Source organism: Salvelinus fontinalis, chromosome 24 (genome assembly GCF_029448725.1).
Source record: "Salvelinus fontinalis isolate EN_2023a chromosome 24, ASM2944872v1, whole genome shotgun sequence".
Taxonomy (NCBI): Eukaryota; Metazoa; Chordata; class Actinopteri; order Salmoniformes; family Salmonidae; genus Salvelinus; species Salvelinus fontinalis.
Genome location: NC_074688.1, coordinates 13959174 through 13978879, shown reverse-complemented (window position 1 = coordinate 13978879; position 19706 = coordinate 13959174). Strand labels below are relative to the sequence as shown.

General features: G+C 42.9%; 1 protein-coding gene across 1 annotated transcript in view; it reads right to left on the bottom strand.

The window, feature by feature from the left end:
• LOC129821988 (protein phosphatase Slingshot homolog 2-like) overlaps positions 1-17422 on the bottom strand; it is a 36745-nt gene extending 19323 nt beyond the window's left edge. The window contains exons 1-2 of the mRNA XM_055879794.1: positions 17138-17422; positions 10179-10222 (exon numbers count right to left, since the gene is read on the bottom strand). Coding sequence (XP_055735769.1) covers positions 10179-10222; positions 17138-17200 — 107 coding nt within the window. The 5' untranslated portion in view covers positions 17201-17422. The remainder of the gene's footprint in view (positions 1-10178; positions 10223-17137) is intronic.
• Positions 17423-19706: the final 2284 nt, after the last annotated feature.

The window sequence follows — 19706 nt, the reverse complement described above, 5'->3', positions numbered from 1 at the left end:
AATCAAGGAAACACCAACAAAGTGTCTTAATAGTGCGTTTGGCCACCATGAGCCAAAACCGCGTCAATGCACCTTGGCATATATTTTACACGTGTCTGGAACTCTATTGGAGGGATGAGACACATTCTTACCCAAGAAACTCCATAATTTGCTATTTTGTTGATGGTGGTGGAAAGCTCCAGAATCTCCCATAAGTGTAAAAATGGGTTGAGATCTGGTGACAGGTGGCCATGGCATATGGTTAACATCGTTTTCATGCTTAGTAGCCAATATATTGGCCTGCCCAACATTTTTATACATGACCCTAAGCATGATGGGATGTTAATTGCTTAATCAACTCAGGAACCACACTATGTATGGAAGAACCAGTTTACAAAATACATTGTATCCCTCATTTACTCAAGCAGTTCCATCATTCTTTGGCAGAGCTGTACATACCTATTGCAACCACACGTTCTGTGACAGCAGTGTGTTTACCAACAACTGACTCCTTGGAACTGTGCTCGTGCACACTGCTTTGCCTTACTGAGTACACCCAGACAGCAACTTGACAAAGTCTCAAATAACACAGCTGAATAATGGAGTAAATTGGATTTGGGAACAGACTGCAAAATGAGCTGTACCTTTGCCATTCTGATCAGATATAAGAAGGTGAACTATATCATATGGTTCATGGAGTGGGAGCTCATATGGTTCATGGAGTGGGAGCTCATATGGTTCATGGAGTGGGAGCTCATATGGTTCATGGAGTGGGAGCTCATATGGTTCATGGAGTGGGAGCTCATATGGTTCATGGAGTGGGAGCTCATATGGTTCATGGAGTGGGAGCTCATATGATTCATGGAGTGGGAGCTCATATGGTTCATGGAGTGGGAGCTCATATGGTTCATGGAGTGGGAGCTCATTCGCACACTGACCTGGAGACAGTGACGTTAACACAAAGGGGCCACATGAGGAAATCCAGGCACTCCCAGTGTCGGTAAGGATACGAGTGCACAAAACTTCTACCTGGCAGCTCCAGACAAACCAAAGTCTATGTAATAAACCTGTGTTATAGACATTGTCCCCGGGGTGCATCTCAGTAGAAAAGGGCCATCAACCATTTGGCACCACACCTGTAAGTTAACTGCCCCAGTGTTATACAAAACAACTATTTTGTAATGTTTATCTAAAGCCAGACTCATGTGTTGGCCTGTTATCTGGATCAGACTGGCAAGCGATATACAGTGTTTAAATAGGAAAGGGAGAGGTCTATGAAGCAGTGTAAATAGGCTACATGAGGGAACCGTGTTTACTACTCCACTGGGGGTGAGATCATTCACATGGATTTGGGCTCCACTCGGCTACAATAGATGAATCTCGATTGTGTTTCCTTCCGTCCTCTCTCCTCGCTTCCTTTTCAAAACGCATTGTGGAGAAAGTCAGATTCCTCCTCTAGGACGTTCTCCTCCAATGTGTTTTGAGGAGGCGGCAAGGAAGAAAAGAGTACATGAGTAGTCTACTTGTTTTTCTTAATTCGACTTAGTTTGTGCCGATTTCAGACTTGAGATGAGGGTGCAACTTGGACTTTTGCATACATCATTGGATTAATGTCAATGGGATAAGTTAAAATTGGAGTACAGCCCTCAAGTGCGAGTACCGATCTTCACCACTGATCACAACAGTATCACAAGAGCCAGGTGACAAAGCAGACTCTATGGAAGCTATTTTAGTGTGTTTAAGTCTTTGTACTAGTAGTGTACAAAGGCAGGCAACCGTACAGGATTTAAGGTCTGCTCTACAATGAGTCCCTACAAAGTCGACAGCCCAGTCTCCTCTTCCTGCTCCCCATTGTCCCTCGTCTCCGAACGAATATAAGCCAGTCCTGGAATTTCACTTAACACGACCTGGCCTTGGATAAAGAATGAAAGCGGTAATGCGTGTACACAACAAACATGACGGTTCTGAGAACACAGCTCTTCCTCTGTCCTTTACTTCCTTCCTGGTCTGCTTGAGCCAAAACAAACATTGTATAGGCTAGGCCTACATGGCTAAAATGTTCACCTTATAAAACAGGCCATAGTCTGTCTGGTCATTTGGTCTCACTCATATTGGAAAGCCGCAAATGGTGGCGGCCAGTGTAGTTTCACATGCTCCCCATGGGAGCTAGGTCTATAGGCTGTATTATGCAAATGTAGTGCTGCCTGAGGCTTGGAGTAGAAGAGGTCAGATGCCAGAGGACAATTACACCTGACGACAGGGGCTCAAATCAGAGGGCTCTTAGTCAAAACACTCCATTGATGTTTCCAGTCCCCACGGTCCACCATTACCCAAGTCACTACATAACAGGCTGCCGGTACACACAAACAGGCAGCTACTACGCAAGTTGACCTCCTAAAGTTACACAACTTAAGTGGCCAAAGATGAGAAGGATGGCCGCGACAGCGTGGGACATGGCTACACTCAGTGTTTACAAAGCGTGTGTGTAACACTTGACTCCTCTCGTGCACTCCAAATAACATGACGGGGAAGGAGACGTAGAAACTCACACATACCTGGGTGTCTTCGGTTACAGGGCATCGTCACATGGTCTCCTCCATTCCAGTCTGCCTCCTCTCCGGTTATGAGGTTTAGCCGGTCACCCATTGGGTCATCATAGCAGGAAACGTTCAACCAACCAACACACATCAAAACACCATCTGTGCTAGTTATGTGGCACAGAATGTTTTGGACCTCTTTTAATAGGCTAGACCACTACTAAATCATTGTTTTGTTTTGACTCTGGCAATAGGGTCCGACATACGGGGTGGCAACATGTGGGTCCGATTGAGCAATGGCTCGTGTCGCTCTATGAATGAGAGTTAGCAGGAAAAAAGGGTCAAAGTGTTGCAGGCAGCAGTCAGCCACTGGGTCTCTGTGTACTCCCCAAGTTACCCCTTAACATCCTGCTCTCCACTACAAAGTGAGCAGCTGTTTCCTATTGGCCTGCTGCACTGGAGCTAGTTGGAGGAGTAGGGGGTCTGAAATGAGACCAGCCAGAACACATAGCCTACACTAACTACAGCACTAGTAACAGACCTGGACATGAACGCTACAAGGCCAACCACAGGGCAAGCTAAAGTTTATTTAACCTACCACGTCGCCTATTTAGTTGTGATCTGAGCACCTTGGGACCTAAGGGCTAAAAAACGAGACACAGAAGGTCCCAGGAATTAGGAGGAAAACAGTGATATGATCAGGAAAATTGTCAGCTGAGGTTAGAAGGGTAGTGCTGGTAGCCAGGAGAGGTGTTCCCCTTGACAGACAGGTGTGAGAAAACACGCTGCAATGAAAGACGATGACTCCAGGCCAGGGGTTTGAGTCGGCTTGCACAGCTGCCATTTCCTTTCCTTCCCGCAACCGGTAATTGGAATTTGTGAACACTGAGCACAGGTTAGCTCAAATCCAGAATAACCGGCTGACAGTCACATCAGACGCAGCAGTAGGGAAATACACAGATGGAGTCAACCTGTACACCTCCCACTCGCCAAGTGCCCTTTTGGATGGTGGTAATTTCTATAATTTTTTTATACAAATGTGTCGTCAAGTTCCCTACCCCGTCCGTTGGTTGCACCTGTTGGTCTGTCCTGTACGAAGGTGGCGCACGCCCGGTTGTACCGGTTTCCAAGTCTGCCCCGTACTGGGATTGTGCACACCCATTATTCAAACATGCATGGCTTGGGATATGGTCCCCGATCGAGTGTGTGTGTGTAGCTAGCTACCTGGTTGTGTGTAGCTAGCTACCTAGTTTAAAATATCAGCAGTAGTGCCACAGAAGCACAACATTTAACACTAGGATTGGCTGCATCAATGACCCTCCGACCCATCCCTTCTTCAGTCTGCAGCAGCAACACAGGTAGTCTAGACTCTAGCTAACCATCATACAGTGCCTTCGGAAAGTATTCAGACCCCTCAACTTTCCACATTTTGTAAGGTTATGAATAACATATTGTATAGTTATTTGATACGAGCATTGAAAATAAATTACAATCAGTAAAATAAATTGCGCTAGCCAACTTGCAGATTATCAGCTGATAGCCCACCCTCTTTTCAAGATGTCAATCACATCTTTAGGAGGCACTAACTACATGACCAAAAATGTGGACGAGTGCTCTTCTAACATATCATTCCAAAACGATGGGCATTAATATGGAGTTGGTTCCCCTTTGCTGCTATTACAACCTCCCCTCTTCTGGGAAGGCTTTCCACTAGATGTTGGAACATTGTTGTGGGGACTTGGCTTCCATTCAGCCACAAGAGCATTAGTGAGGTCGGGCAATTTGGCCTGGCTCGCAGTCAGTGTACCAATTCATCACAAAAGTGTTCGATGGGGTTGAGGTCAGGGCTCTGTGTAGGCCAGTCAAGTTCTTCCACACCGATCGACACAAAGTATTTCTGTATGTACCTCGCTTTGTGCACAGGGGTATTGTCATGCTGAAACAGGAAAGGGCCTTCCCCAAAGTGTTGCCACAATGTGGGAAGCACAGAATCGTCTAGAATGTCACTATGCTGTAACGTTAAGACTTCCCTTCACTGGAACTAAGGGGCCTAGCCCAAACAATGAAAAACAACCCCAGACCATTATTATTCCTCCACCAAACTTTACAGATGGCACTAGGCATTGGGGCAGGTAGCGTTCTCCTGGCATCCGCCAAACCCAGATTCCTCCGTTGGACTGCCTTATGGTGAAGCGTGATTCATCACTCCTGAGAACGCATTTCCACTGCTCCAGGGTCCAATGGCTGCAAGCTTTACACCACTCCAGCCGACGCTTGGCATTGCGCATGGTGATCTTAGGCTTGTGCGCGGCTGCTCGGCCATGGAAACCCATTTTATGAAGCTCCTGACTAACAGTTCTTGTGTTGACGTTGCTTCCAGAGGCAGTTTGGAACTCTGTAGTCCCGTTCTGTGAGCTTGTGTGGCCTACCACTTCGCGGCTGAGCTGTTTGAGCCAGTTGCTCCTAGACGTTCCATTTCCCAATAACAGCACTTACGGTTGACCGGGGCAGCTCTAGCATGGCAGAAACTTGATGAACTGACTTGTTGGAAAGGTGGTATCCTATGACGGTGCCATGTTGAAAGTCACGAAACTCTTCAGTAAGGCCATTCTACTGCCAATGTTTGTCTATGGAGATTGTATGGATGTGTGCTCGATTGTATACACCTTTTAAAAGGCTTTTTGTGTATTTTTGCCCCCTGAAAAAGTCTGTGCACAGCCCTGCACATCAGTGTGTGTGTGTGTGTGTGTGTGTCTACCGACTCAAATCTTACCAGAGCCATGTTGAAGTAAGCAGTTGAAAGGAAATGCCTACTGAAAACAATGAACAGACAAGGTCACAGAAAAGACCCTGAACATCCTTTTGCCTCTCCCTTCTCCCCCTGCAGCCCAACAGCCCTCGCCTTACTATGAACGACTATCAAGTAGGCCTGTACTAGAAAGTATGCTGTCCTTGACATTCCTTACAGTGCATACACGTCGCAAAGCCAGAGCACAGATGAATGTATTACAGTATGTTACACTTCAATCAGAGCCGTGGGAACAACAGCTGTCGTGTCTGTGTGTGTGTGTGTGGTTGTGCGTGCGGCACAGAATAGATGACAATAGCACTCTTACCATAACTGGTAAGGACTGAGCAAAACACTGAACATGGAGTACTGCACAACCTTCACCCTCAAACGTTGCTTTCTGATATCCAACTAGATGCAATGTATATCTAGTACTGGAATCCTTATGTGGTGTATGTAATACACAGTTCATTTGGGCTTCTTGTTACATAACCAGTTGGGTGAGTAGCAGATGGGGGGGGGGGGGGGGGGGGGGGTAATTGACAAAAGAGGGATCCAAATGATAAAATAGTCCAAGATCTGAAGACATTGAATGGGCGGGGGGGATGACCTCACCATCACCATAGTATTAACTAATAGGTCATTGAGCCCACATGTCCTGCAGCATTGGAGTTAAATGGTGAAGTCAGTGCAACATAATGGACATTCAAATGTTCTGTTATGGGGTTGTGCTGGCCAAATGCACATCGTGTCATGTTGGCTCCTTCTGAGCATGAAGCCAAACAGTTTGCAGTGGTGGACCCAGTGTTAGCAAACTATCACCAACTGTACTGGTATGGAGAACTCTGACTCCTACCTTGCATTAGCAAAATTCAATAGACTAAATCCTGACCAGAAGTCAATTTAAATCAATGTACAGAAAATACCCTACATTACAAGGGTTAGTTCAACACAGTCATGTCATAACACTAACACAACAGTCATAACGCCACACAGTCATGTCATAACACAACAGTCATATCACCACACAGTCATGTCATAACACTAACACAACAGTCATAACGCCACACAGTCATGTCATAACACTAACGCAGTCATAACCCTAACGCCACACAGTCATAACAGTAACACAAGGGAACAGAACATAAAACAGCCATGATAGCTGAATAGGCCTATAAGAAGTTAGTACAACAGACTTTATAGTGCTGTTTTGATGCAAGCCAACTAGCTACCAAAAGAATGGTGTCTGCCATAGCTGTGTACATTTAGGCTTGTCACAATCAGCTCGGTCATCAAGTAACACTACATAATATCCTTACCCTGACGTTGACATGAAGGTCCTATGATGGAGAGTTCAGGTGAAATGCCACTGAGAAGAACAAAACTTGACATTAGGCAAAGCCAAGGGGAAGTGATACTCAAACTCAGAAAAACACACGCCCTTGTTTATCAGTTCCATGTGTACTACAGCCAGGTCCTAACACCCTACAGCAGGGTTCAACAACTGGCATTCACCAACCATTCCATCAATCTCCTTCTTGGTCAACTAGCCTGACACGGTCACCAGAAAAACATTTAAATAAAAACCTTGGAATGAGTAGGTGTGTCCAAACCTTTGACTGGTACTGTGTGTGTGTATACATATACAGTGGGGCAAAAAAGTATTTAGTCAGCCACCAATTGTGCAAGTTCTCCCACTTAAAAATATGAGGCCTGTAATTTTCATCATAGGTACACTTTAACTATGACAGACAAAAAGAGAAAAATAAATCCAGAAAATCACATTGTAGGATTTTTAATGAATTTATTTGCAAATTATGGTGGAAAATAAGTATTTGGTCACCTACAAACAAGCAAGATTTCTGGCCTGTAACTTCTTTAAGAGGCTCCTCTGTCCTCCACTCGTTACCTGTATTAATGGCACCTGTTTGAACTTGTTATCAGTATAAAAGACACCTGTCCACAACCTCAAACAGTCACACTCCAAACTCCACTATGGCCAAGACCAAAAAGCTGTCAAAGGACACCAGAAACAAAATTGTAGACCTGCACCAGGCTGGGAAGACTGAATCTGCAATAGGTAAGCAGCTTGGTTTGAAGAAATCAACTGCGGAAGCAATTATTAGGAAATGGAAGACATACAAGACCACTGATAATCTCCCTCGATCTGGGGCTCCACGCAAGATCTCACCCCGTGGGGTCAAAATGATCACAAGAACGGTGAGCAAAAATCCCAGAACCACACGGGGGGACCTAGTGAATGACCTGCAGAGAGCCGAGACCAAAGTAACAAAGCCTACCATCAGCAAGGGCATTGAAGATGAAACGTGGCTGGGTCTTTCAGCATGACAATGATCCCAAACACACCGCCCGGGCAACGAAGGAGTGGCTTCGTAAGAAGCATTTCAAGGTCCTGGAGTGGCCTAGCCAGTCTCCAGATCTCAACCCCATAGAAAATCTTTGGAGGGAGTTGAAAGTCCGTGTTGCCCAGCAACAGCCCCAAAACATCACTGCTCTAGAGGAGATCTGCATGGAGGAATGGGCCAAAATACCAGCAACAGTGTGTGAAAACCTTGTGAAGACTTACAGAAAATGTTTGACCTCTTATTTACCCTTTGTTGGCAATGACAAAGTATTGAGATAAACTTTTGTTATTGACCAAATACTTATTTTTCCACCATAATTTGCAAATAAATTCATTAAAAATCCTACAATGTGATTTTCTGGATTTATTTTTCTCATTTTGTCTGTCATAGTTGAAGTGTACCTATGATGAACATTACAGGCCTCATCTTTTTAAGTGGGAGAACTTGCACAATTGGTGGCTGACTAAATACTTTTTTGCCCCACTGTATAAATAAAAAATACAATTAGGTCCTTTGATCTGACGAGTTCAAATTTGAGATTTTTGGTTCCAACCACGGTGTCTTTGTGAGAATCAGAGTAGGTGAACGGATGATCTCCGCATGTGTGGTTCCTACCGTGAAGCATGGAGGAGGTGGTGTGGTGGTGTGCTTTGCTGGGGACACTGATTTATTTAGAATCCAAGGCACACTTAACTAGCGTCGCTACCACAGCATTCTACAGCGATACGCCATCACATCTGGTTTGCGCTTAGTGGGACTATCATGTTTTTAAACAGGACAATGCCCCAAAACACACCGCCAGGCTGTGTAAGGGCTATTTGACCAAGAAGTATAGCAATGGGGTGCTGAATCAGATGACCTGGCCTCCACAATCACCCAACCTCAACCCAATTGAGATGGTTGGGGGATGAGTTGGACCGCAGAGTGAAGGAAAAGCAGCCAACAAGTGCTCAGCATATGTGGGAACTCCTTCAAGACTGTTGGGAAAGCATTCCAGGTGACTACCTCATGAAGCTGGTTGAGAATGCCAAGAGTGTGCAAAACTGTCAAGGCAAAAGGTGGCTTCTCTGAAGGATCTCAAACATATTTTCATTTGTTTAACACTTTTTTGGTTACTACATGATTCCATGTGTTATTTCATAGTTTATTTTATTATTAAATGTAGAAAATTGTAAAAATAAAGAAAAACCCTTGAATGAGCAGGTGTGTCCAGACTTTTGACTGCTACTGTATATACACACACTTTTTTTCTGTGGAATTTTCATTGTTGGACATAAAACAGAAAATTAACTGCAAGTGATTTTAATTGAAGAAATCTGTTCCCAAGTACTTCCACGCATAATAGGGAGACACGTGATCGCATACAAATGTAAGCAAGGTTTTAAATGATTATGTTTTAGTCAAACATATCTGTTTTGGCTTCTTGCGGTCAATTTGCAGTCTACAAATTATGTTATGGCCCCCCTACCATCCACCCCAGAAAAAAAAAACAATTGTCCCGCAGCTGATTCTAGTTGATGATCCATGGCATATAGACTAGCCTATTAACCTATAGGCTAACCCATAATAACCTATAACTATTAGTATGTCCTGTATGAATAGGCATTAATCCAAGAGATCCACACTGATACACCCAACTGCCAAGACAAGTGAAACAACAACAACAGTGACGTCTTGTCCTTCTATAAAACACACACACTGACGTCAAGCGGCAGGTAACACAGATAACAGATACAACCATGCAAATAGATCAGGAGTACACAACTGGAGTAGTCATACACGAGTACTACAAACCAACCAAAATACGTAAATAGGCTATTTTGGAAATGCAAAATAGTTAGCCTAGTGTTTTGAAGATGCAAAATGGCAACCATTAGTCCTTTTCTACCCTTCTCCTGTAATGACCTAAAACTAAGTGTGAATAAAAATTCAGACAACGATGCTAGTCAAGAGCAAGTCTACATGTTGATAGAAATGTCTTTCAAGATATTTGAAAATATATTGTGTGATATACTGTAAATTGAAAGAAGATATGTAGTCACTCTTGTTTTGTGCACGGGTGTGTGTGTGCGTGCGTGTGTTTTTTATAAATGCCCAGGCCTAACTGGCAATGTGCGGCCATTATAATGTTCCTGTGTTTGCTTGCGACCCCTCTGTCGGTCATTTTGCTGCCTGGGTCTGAGACTAAATGACAGTCAGTTGACTCTGCAGCAGTATATGTGAGCTGAGTTGACCCAAGAGACAGTATTGATATCAACCCAACGGCCAACACAGCAAATAAACTCTTGTCAACGCACTCTCCCTGGTGGACAGCAGCTAGAAGTACAGCTGAGCTTCCAAAGGTCCAACGACAGACGTTTGTCTCAGCCGATTCAGGCACTGAACACAACAATAATTGAGAAATTTAGCGGGGCCTGGAAGGTTGTCAGTGCAATGCCCAAAAATACTTCATAGTTGTTCGATTACAATACTTTGTTTTACTGCTAACTGGTAATGGTCTAGCCTTACCTCCGGGGCTGGGAGCGACGATCATCCTCACCACTGTCTGCCTCCTGGGGAGAGAGCAGAGAACCAGTCAGAAACCAACATGCACATACACACTAATGTAACCATAAACGGACTATAGTAATGAAACATTATACAGACAAACAAACAGCTGCGGTCACATGAATAGACAAGGTTGCTTGTTCACAATAACCGGCCTGAACAAGGAGATAAGCATATGAATCAAATCAAGTATGAATCAAGTCAAGTGTCTCATGACTAACAATGAGCCAAACAGATTCCTACTACAGCAATATTAGGCGGTGTGATGCTGCCAGACCTTTTGAACAAGAATTCCACACCCAGTCAAAACAAGGTGTCCATATTTGGGCTTGTTAGACATAAGTGTATAGCTATCTATTCAAGGGAGATTTTGCAACACGGTTTGCATCGGGCACCCGAGGAAGAGCGAATTAACCTTATTTTAAAGAGGATAATGAATTCCACATTGGCTAAAATGTGCCGCTAAATATCCACTTTCATCCCATGTCATGGGGTTGGCCGTTGTGATATTTCACTAAACCCAGAACAAGGCAGAATAGATAAGGGTTGAAATGGCTGCTAGCCTGTTTTGAAGCGTCCCCCTCTCTCCACCCAGGCCAGGGCAGTCTGTTGTCCCTGCTCAGACAGACAGGCAGGCAGACCCTAATCCCAGCCTGTTCTGCTCCAGTAATCTCCAAACTCAGGGAACTTTCTCCCAGCGATCAGGCTGTCAATCCTGGACAAGGCAGCCCTAGCAGATCCCACCCGCCTCTGCCCAGTCACATAGAGAGATACTGAACTGGGTTAATTAAGCCCAATGCACCACACACTGGCTACATTCACCATGTCCTATGCAGACACGATGTACATGACACACGGGATGGGATGAAGTGATCCAGCCAATGTATCTTCATTGAGAAGAGCACACACACAAACAAAACCCCAGACAGAGCCCAGACCTATACTCAAGAATACAACAATGCTTACAATTAGGCCTAATCTATGTAAAGAGTTCTGCTTGTTGGGCTTGTGTGCACAACCATGATGGCACACACACACACACAAGAGAAAACACGCGCAAATCAAAAAGCCTTGGCCTGGACATAAACCCTCACACATCAGGTGACGTAAATCAGCTGCTGTCACAGCCAGGCATATGACATTTGAGAAATGCAGTAATCATGACCATCCATCGTTCCAAGGATGCTAGCCATAATAACCCTGACCTGCATGGCATCTTGCTGTGGTAATGGCCTGCCAGTAGAACATAGCTGAGGAGGCTCTTTCTCAGGAGAAGAGCCTCACATGGGTGCCTCTCATACATCACTTGACAGGCAGCTGGTGCCCTCAAAATAAAGGAAACGCTTGAGTAATTGAGGGATGCAAAGTATATTGAAAGCAGGTGCGTCCACTAGAGGTCGATCGATTAAATCGGAATGGCAGATTAATTAGGGCCGATTTCAAGTTCATAACAATCGGTAATCGGCATTTTTGGACACCGATTATGGCCGATTACATTGCACTGTCCTGCATTTCATATAATCGATGCGGTGTCTGTTAATTGATCATTGAATCACAGCCTACTTCCCCAAACGGGTGATTTAAGCACATTCGCGACAAAAGCACTGTCATTGCACCAATGTGTACCTAACCATAAACATCAATGCCTTTCTTAAAATCAAAACACAAGTATATATTTTTAAACCTGCATATTTAGTTAATATTGCCTGCTAACATGAATTTATTTTAACTAGGGAAATTGTGTCACTTCTCTTGCATTCTGCGCAAGCAGAGTCAGGGTATATGCAGCAGTTTGGGCCGCCTGGCTCGTTGCGAACTGTGTGAAGTCCATTTATTCCTAACGAAGACCGTAATTAATTTGCCAGAATTGTACATAATATTGAAGGTTGTGCAATGTAACAGCAATATTTAGACTTAGGGATGCCACCCGTTAGATAAAATACGGAACGGTTCCGTATTTCACTGAAAGAATTAACGTTTTGTTTTCAAAATGATAGTTTCCGGATTTGACCATATTAATGACCTAAGGCTCGTATTTCTGTGTGTTGTTGGGTTCAACATTTTGAACATTAAGATATTAAATAAATGATAGATATAATCAAAAGGAGAAAGTTAAGGGTTCTCTGTAGAAGGACAGATAGCTGTGGAATGTGTTGGGGGACAGGAGCAGAGCACAGTGTTCATACAGGAAAGACAGGTGGACATCTGTGGATTAGATGGATGGGTTGAGGTCAGGAGGTGAGGACTGGTCACCTGAAGGGAGTAATACCGGTTTGGGATCTTGTTACTCTTTTCCTGTTAAACCATAAACTAAGGATTGGAGGGAGGGAGTGTCTTAAGTAGGAGGTATATAACAGTGATGTTTTGCTGTCTGATTACAGCTGTACAGAACCTTTGGGAAAAATTAAACTTGGTTAAAGCTTCTCTAGTGGCCATGGGTTATTTATTCTGAAAAATAAGAACCTAACAGAGTTATATTATAATTAAGTCTATGATTTGATAGAGCAGTCTGACTGAGCGGTGGTAGACAGCAGCAGGCTCGTAAGCATTCATTCATACAGCACTTTCCTGCATTTGCCAGCAGCTCTTTGCTGTGCTTCAAGCATTGCGCTGTTTATGACTTCAAGCCTATCAACTCCCGAAATTAGGCTGGCAATACTAAAGTGCCTTAGAACATCCAATAATCAAAGGTATATGAAATACAAATGGTAGAGAGAGAAATAGTCCTATAACTACTACAACCTAAAACTTTTTACTTGGGAATATTGAAGACTCGTGTTAAAAGGAACCACCAGCTTTCATATGTTCTGAGCAGCAGCATACCACCCTGCATACCACTACTGGCTTGCTTCTGAAGCTAAGCAGGGTTGGTCCTGGTCAGTCCCTGGATGGGACACCAGATGCTGCTGGAAGTGGTGTTGGAGGGCCAGTAGGAGGCACTCTTTCCCCTGGTCTAAAAAATATCCCAATGCCCCAGGGCAGTGATTGGGGACACTGCCCTGTGTATGGTGCCGTCTTTCGGATGGGACGTTAAACGGGTGTCCTGACTCTCTGAGGTCATTAAAGATCCCATGGCACTTATCGTAAGAGTAGGGGTGTTAACCCCGGTGTCCTGGCTAAATTCCCAATCTGGCCCTCAAACCATCATGGTCACCTAATAATCCCCAGTTTACAATTGGCTCATTCATCCCCCTCCTCTCCCCTGTAACTATTCCCCAGGTCGTTGCTGCAAATGAGAACGTGTTCTCAGTCAACTTACCTGGTAAAATAAATAAAAAATAAAAAGGAACTTAAACATTAGCTTTTTTACATGGCACATATTGCACTTTTACTTTCTTCTCCAACACTTTGTTTTTGCATTATTTAAACCAAATTGAACATGTTTCATTTATTTGAGGCTAAATTGATTTTATTGATGTATTATATTCAGTTAAAATGTGTTCATTCAGTATTGTTGTAATAGTCATTATTACAAATATATTAAAAAAAGAAAACAATTTATTTTAAAAATAGGGCGATTATTCGGTATCAAATAATCGGCGTTGAAAAATCGGTATCGGCGTTGAAAAATCATCATCGGTCAACCACTAGCATCCACACAGGTGTGGTTCCTGAGTTAATTAAGCAATTAAAACATCCCTATCATGCTTAGGGTCATGTAGAAATAAATATTATTTTGGCTAGCATGACTAGAAGAGATCTCAGTGACTTTGAAATAGGGGTCTCGAAGGAGCATACGGATAGGGAAAAGGGGATACCTCGTCAGATGCAGAACTGAATGCATTCAACTGAAACGTGTGTTCCGCATTTAACCCAACCCCTGTGAATCAGAGAGGTGCGGGGGATACCTTGACCCCTTTTTCATGATATCCAAATTGGTAGTTACAGTCTTGTCCCATCGAGAGCCATGCGTCCGCCGAAACACGACCCTGCCAAGCCGCCAGTGTTGCCAACTAATTTTCAGGATAAGTTGATTTGTTGCTAAATGACGTTGTGATGTTATTGCGTGATGACGTCATTAAGTAAAACTGTCATTATGTAGAATACACAATAACGTTACTCAAAATGACTTGCCATCTCAGCGAAAAATATGATTTGACATGTTAGTTTAGATTTGTTTGTTTATTATCATTTTGATTGAGAAATGTTGATTGATGTAATTTCTGTTCAAGATCAAACATTTGTGACCAACTATATTCATTGGGTTCGTCTCGAATGCATACTACTGCAGTCAGCCAACAATGATTTGCAATTTGCTGCTGGCCTGCGCACGAGCTGAACGCCTGCTGCTAACGTCACTCACAATGCACTTTTTTAACGTCACTCACAATGCACTTTTTTAACGTCACTCACAATGCACTTTTTTAACGTCACTCACAATGCACTTTTGCAGCCAGGCACGTGTGTTGTGACTGAGTGTGTGACAGAGAAAATCATTTGTGTCATTTAGAAGGAAAATGAGTGCATTTTAGCGTTTGAGTCACTTTTCAAAAGCTAAAAGTTCCAAATAAATATTTAAAAGTAGCCAAATTTGTTGCTAGGTGCTGTTTGAAAAAAAAAAGTTGCCAGAGTAGTCTGAAAGGGTGCTACATCTAGCAGCAAAATTGCTAAGTTGGCATCACTACAAGCCGCACCGCTTCTTGACACACTGCTCGCTGAACCCGAAGCCAGCCGCACCAATGTGTCGGAGGAAACACCGTACAGATGGCGGCGGAAGTCAGAGTGCATGCGCCCGGCCGCCACAAGGAGTCGCTAGAGCGCGATGGGACAAGGACATTCCAGCCAGCCAAACCCTTTCCTAACCCGGATGGCGCTGGGCAATTGTGCCGACTCATGGGTTTCCCGGTCGAGGCCGAGATCGAACACGGATCTCTAGTGCGATGCAGTGCCTTAGACCGCTGCGCCACTCAGGAGGGGGGGGGGGGGGGGGGGGGGGGGCAACTACCTTAAATCGTCATCATCAGCTATTGTTGTTGTTGGGGGTTTAAAGGGTGTGTGTCTCAGCCACCAGATTTCAACCCAATTGAACACTTATAGGAGACTCTGGAGCCCTTAACACATCCTTTGTGTTGACCTTTGCTTTAATTGTTTTCATGGCCGTTTGAGAGAAACATAGTTAATCTCTCACATTCCTCTTTCCCATTTATACTGGCATAATGTGATTCAGGCATTGACAACTCGCAATGAGAGATGTCACAGCAAAGCAGCAAGTATTTTACTTTCTCTAGCCAACAGACCTCAGACTGCCCTCAATGGATACGTCCCAAATAGCACCCTCGTCCCTTTATAGTCCACTACTTTTGACCAAAAGGGAATCAAATATAATTTGGGACGCAAACAATATAGGGCTGTTGAATTTAAGCAATCACAGAACTGATCCATTAGCGCTGTTGGTCAGGCACTCCACGAACAGAGTTGCCTACCCCTGAGCTAGGCTGTCTAGCTACAACCCTTATGTGGAATCATCCACTGGCATTTCAGCCAGCCAGCCAGGCAACCCTCGATGTCATATGGATTCATCCTCAGTGCGGGTCATAAAATGTAGTTGGACAGCCATGTCATACTAACCCGGTTTTCATGCAAAACGTTAACAGAATAACTTGAGCCTAGTTGATTTGGAACTGTTGTGAGAGTCGATGACATTGTTTTGGCTAGGTCTGTTGTAATAAAATGTATGAAAAAAGTACCCAAATGGCATACTTGAGTAACAGTAAAAGATACCTTAATAGAAAAAGTTAACCTGTAAAATACTATTTGAGTAAAAGTATTTGGTTTTAAATAAACTTAAGTATCAAAAGTAAATGTAATTACTAAAATATAAGTATTAAAATTACGAATCATTACATAAGCAAACCAGACAGCACAATGTTCTTGTTTTTTTTATTTATTTACAGATAGCCAGGAGCACACTGCAACACTCAGACATCATTTAGAAACCAAGCATGTGTTTAGTGAGTCCGCCAGATCAGAGGCAATAGGGATGACCAGGGATGTTCTCTTGATAAGTGTATGAATTTGATCATTTTCCTGTCCTGCTAGCCATTCAAAACGCAGAGTAAATTTGGGTGTCAGAGAAAATGTATGGAGTAAAAAGTAGATTTTTTAATTTATGAATATAGTGAAGTAAAAGTCAAATATAAATAGTAAAAGTACAGATACCCCCCAAAACCTAATTTGCACCACTGTCTATACAGTACATACATTTATGGCAGTGACTGAGTGCAACATTTATGATCAGCTAGCTATGCCTCCGGTAAACTCGCCAACAAAGATTGACACTGACAGATAGCTAAGCTATGATGAGTTGGCTTATTTGAGTTCTTTTAGACCATTTATATAATTTACTTGGGGATAAACCGGTCAGAGATGCACTGGAATCATTTGCATTGCAAACAATCACTATACCTAGCTAACTAGCTAGCTACAAGTTGAGAAACTTCACTGGCTAGCTGGCCAGCCAGCCATTGACTGTGGTAGCTAAGCGACGACTTCCCTGGACACTGGAAAGTTTAACTTTGTCCATGCAAAAGTCAAAAGTGTATATTTATACACAACGCAGACAAATAAAAGACGTTTCCGTTTAACAATTTCTTGTGCATGCACACACAAAAAAGCAGGGCATAAACAGCTAGTGTAGATAGCTGGGACGCCCTTTCCACCCCACTAAGTTACAAAGTGCTTTTCGTGGCAGGTTAGGAGACCATATCCGCTAACCCTAACCCTTTTCCTAACCCTATCCTCAGTCTCCTGCCACGAAAAGGTCACTTCGGTATCGAAGTGCTGTGAAAAGAGTTTCCCCTAGCTAACTACCGCATGGGACAACAACATAATGTTAGCTAGCTATAGCCACCCTAAACAATACCATTAGAATTGAGCCTTAAATCCCGTGCTATGACAGATGACCAAGCTCGACAACTCACCGAAACGCAGGGACTGGAGCTAACGCTGGGTGTTGGCGAACGCTGAACGGTGACCAGCGCCATTCAAGGTCCAGGAAACAGATATCGTAGTTAGAGAAAGCAGAGGCGGCGAGATGGTCATAATTTGAGCAGATGACATGCAAGGCGCCCGAGGTTATTGGGTCGTTGGTGATTTCCCTCCTATTCATTCAGCAGCGTATTTTGGCGCATGCGATCCACTTGCCAGCTGTCAAACGACATTGTCTAATGCTGCATTCATAACAACTCGTACATTCGTAATTACCAGTATACGACTGGGGAAAATCCAATTGAACGTTCCTCCAACTCGTAATTACAAATGGGAAATCATCTCTGAACTCCGATTTCTCCCACGTGCTGATCTCTGACGTCACATACTAAGGAAATTACTTCGATAACAGCATTTTCGGCAATGAAATGAAATAAAACATAATTTATAAAAACGATATATTATTGTGCCTTTTTAACACCAGAATTTGTTTGGAAGCATGATATCTGTACTAATAGTTTATGGTTGGCACAACTTGTTTGACATTTGTCAGTCGAGTTCAAAGCATGTGAATGCACACAACAAACCCATTCTCACAGTTTACAAGTAGACCTAGTATATTCCAAGTTTCCCACTTGTTATGAACGCAGCAAAACCATGCTGGACTCAATCAAGCAAGAGTGGAAGAAAATAATGCGTTCCTACACGTTTGAAAATTACGTTTTGACATGAGGCTCCTCGTACCAAATATAGCTAATTACATAAGTCTATGGTTTAAACAATATGCAGCTGAGTGAACACTAATGGATATGAAAAAGCAATACCATCTGGAACAAACTGGTTGAATCAACGTTGTTTCAACGTAATTTCAACCAATACACTCAATGTGATGACGTTGAATCAACGTGGAAAACTGATTGGCTTTGTAAAAAAGTAATCAACAAGGGATTTTAGTATTTTTTTCACCACACTTTTAACCGAACTGACGTCTGTGCCCACTGGGTAGTGTAAATGTACAGTGATTCCAAAAGTATTCATACCTCTTGATTTTTGTTGTGTTACAGCCTTAATTCAAAATTGATTAAATATATTTTTTTCTACACACAGATGACAAAGTGAAAACATGTTTTTAGACATTTTTGCAAATTTATTGAAAATGAATTACAGAAATATATAATTTACATAAATATTTAAACCCCTTAGTCAAAACTTTGTAGAAGCACCTTTGGCGGCGATTACAGATTTGAATTGTCTTCGGTATGTCTATCAGTGATGAAATAAATAAAAGCTGAAATAAATCATTCTCTCTTCTATTATTTTGACATTTCACATTCTTCAAATAAAGTGGTGATCCTAACTGACATAAGACAGGGAATTTTTACTAGGATTAAATGCCAGAAATTGTGAAAAACTGAGTTTAAATGTATTTGGCTAAGGTGTATGTAAACTTCCAAATTCAACTGTATATATATGACATTACATTTCTACTACTTGGACATCTCAGCTTCTCCCTTCTGCAAACACTTGAAACATGTCCAAAAGCTTTAACGTGATTGGTCTTGGGATAAATGCTCTGACTCTGTAGTTTATATACCACAACCACACTTGAGTAGGGAGAGACTCTATATCAAAAAACTAAAGAACAGACTTTTTCTTTATTCACCACACGAGTCATCCGACGTGCATCAATCACTCCAGGAACATTTTTAATCTCTGTAAACATCGAACTTCCCACGAGACGCCAGATATTACCCCCTTGAGGGCTGCCTTGTTCCCGAAGACACACACGTCAAACTTTCGGGTGAGACGCAACACTTTCCTTCTGATCCTCAGAAGTACAACCAGATCTAAACAAACCCGCCTCTCTTAATCCTCACAGCTTTCACTTTACCCAGCACTCTCTCCACCAGTTTGGATATCTAAAATGGATTCTTCAAGATTGGTAATCCGATCAGCTGCTCCTCATGAATAAGCCGTAATCCTACAAGAAAAGAAAATACATTCTCAGTACTGTATGCTACTTTCCTCCGTTTTCCAATCTTTTGGACAATATTCCAATTTTCCTTGAGTCAACCACCATTAGGTTCAAGCTCCAGATCAGCTTCCATCATCTTTTCCTCCAAAACTCCCACCTCTGACATGCACTGTCAGCTGTGAGACCTTATATAGAGAGGTGTGGTTCATTCAAAATCATGTTCAAACAATTGAATTGGCCACAGGTGGACTCCAATCAAGTTGTAGAGATGTCTCAAGGATGATCAAAGGAAATTGGATGCACCTGAGCTCAATTGTGTCATAGCAAGGGGGTGTGAATACTTGTTTTCACTGTTATTATGGGGTATTGTGTGCAGATGGGTGAGAAAACAGAAATCTATCCCATTGAATTCAGGCTGTAACAACAAAACGTGGATGAATACTTTTCTGAAGGCACTGTAGCTCTTTCAGAAGGATTTTTAAAGATAGCTTTTCAGGGAGCTTTTATGCAGAGAGAGTTTCAGGTCATTTTAAAGAATGTTGGTTTGAAAAGGAAATGTGACTTCTGTCACGTACCACATACCATGC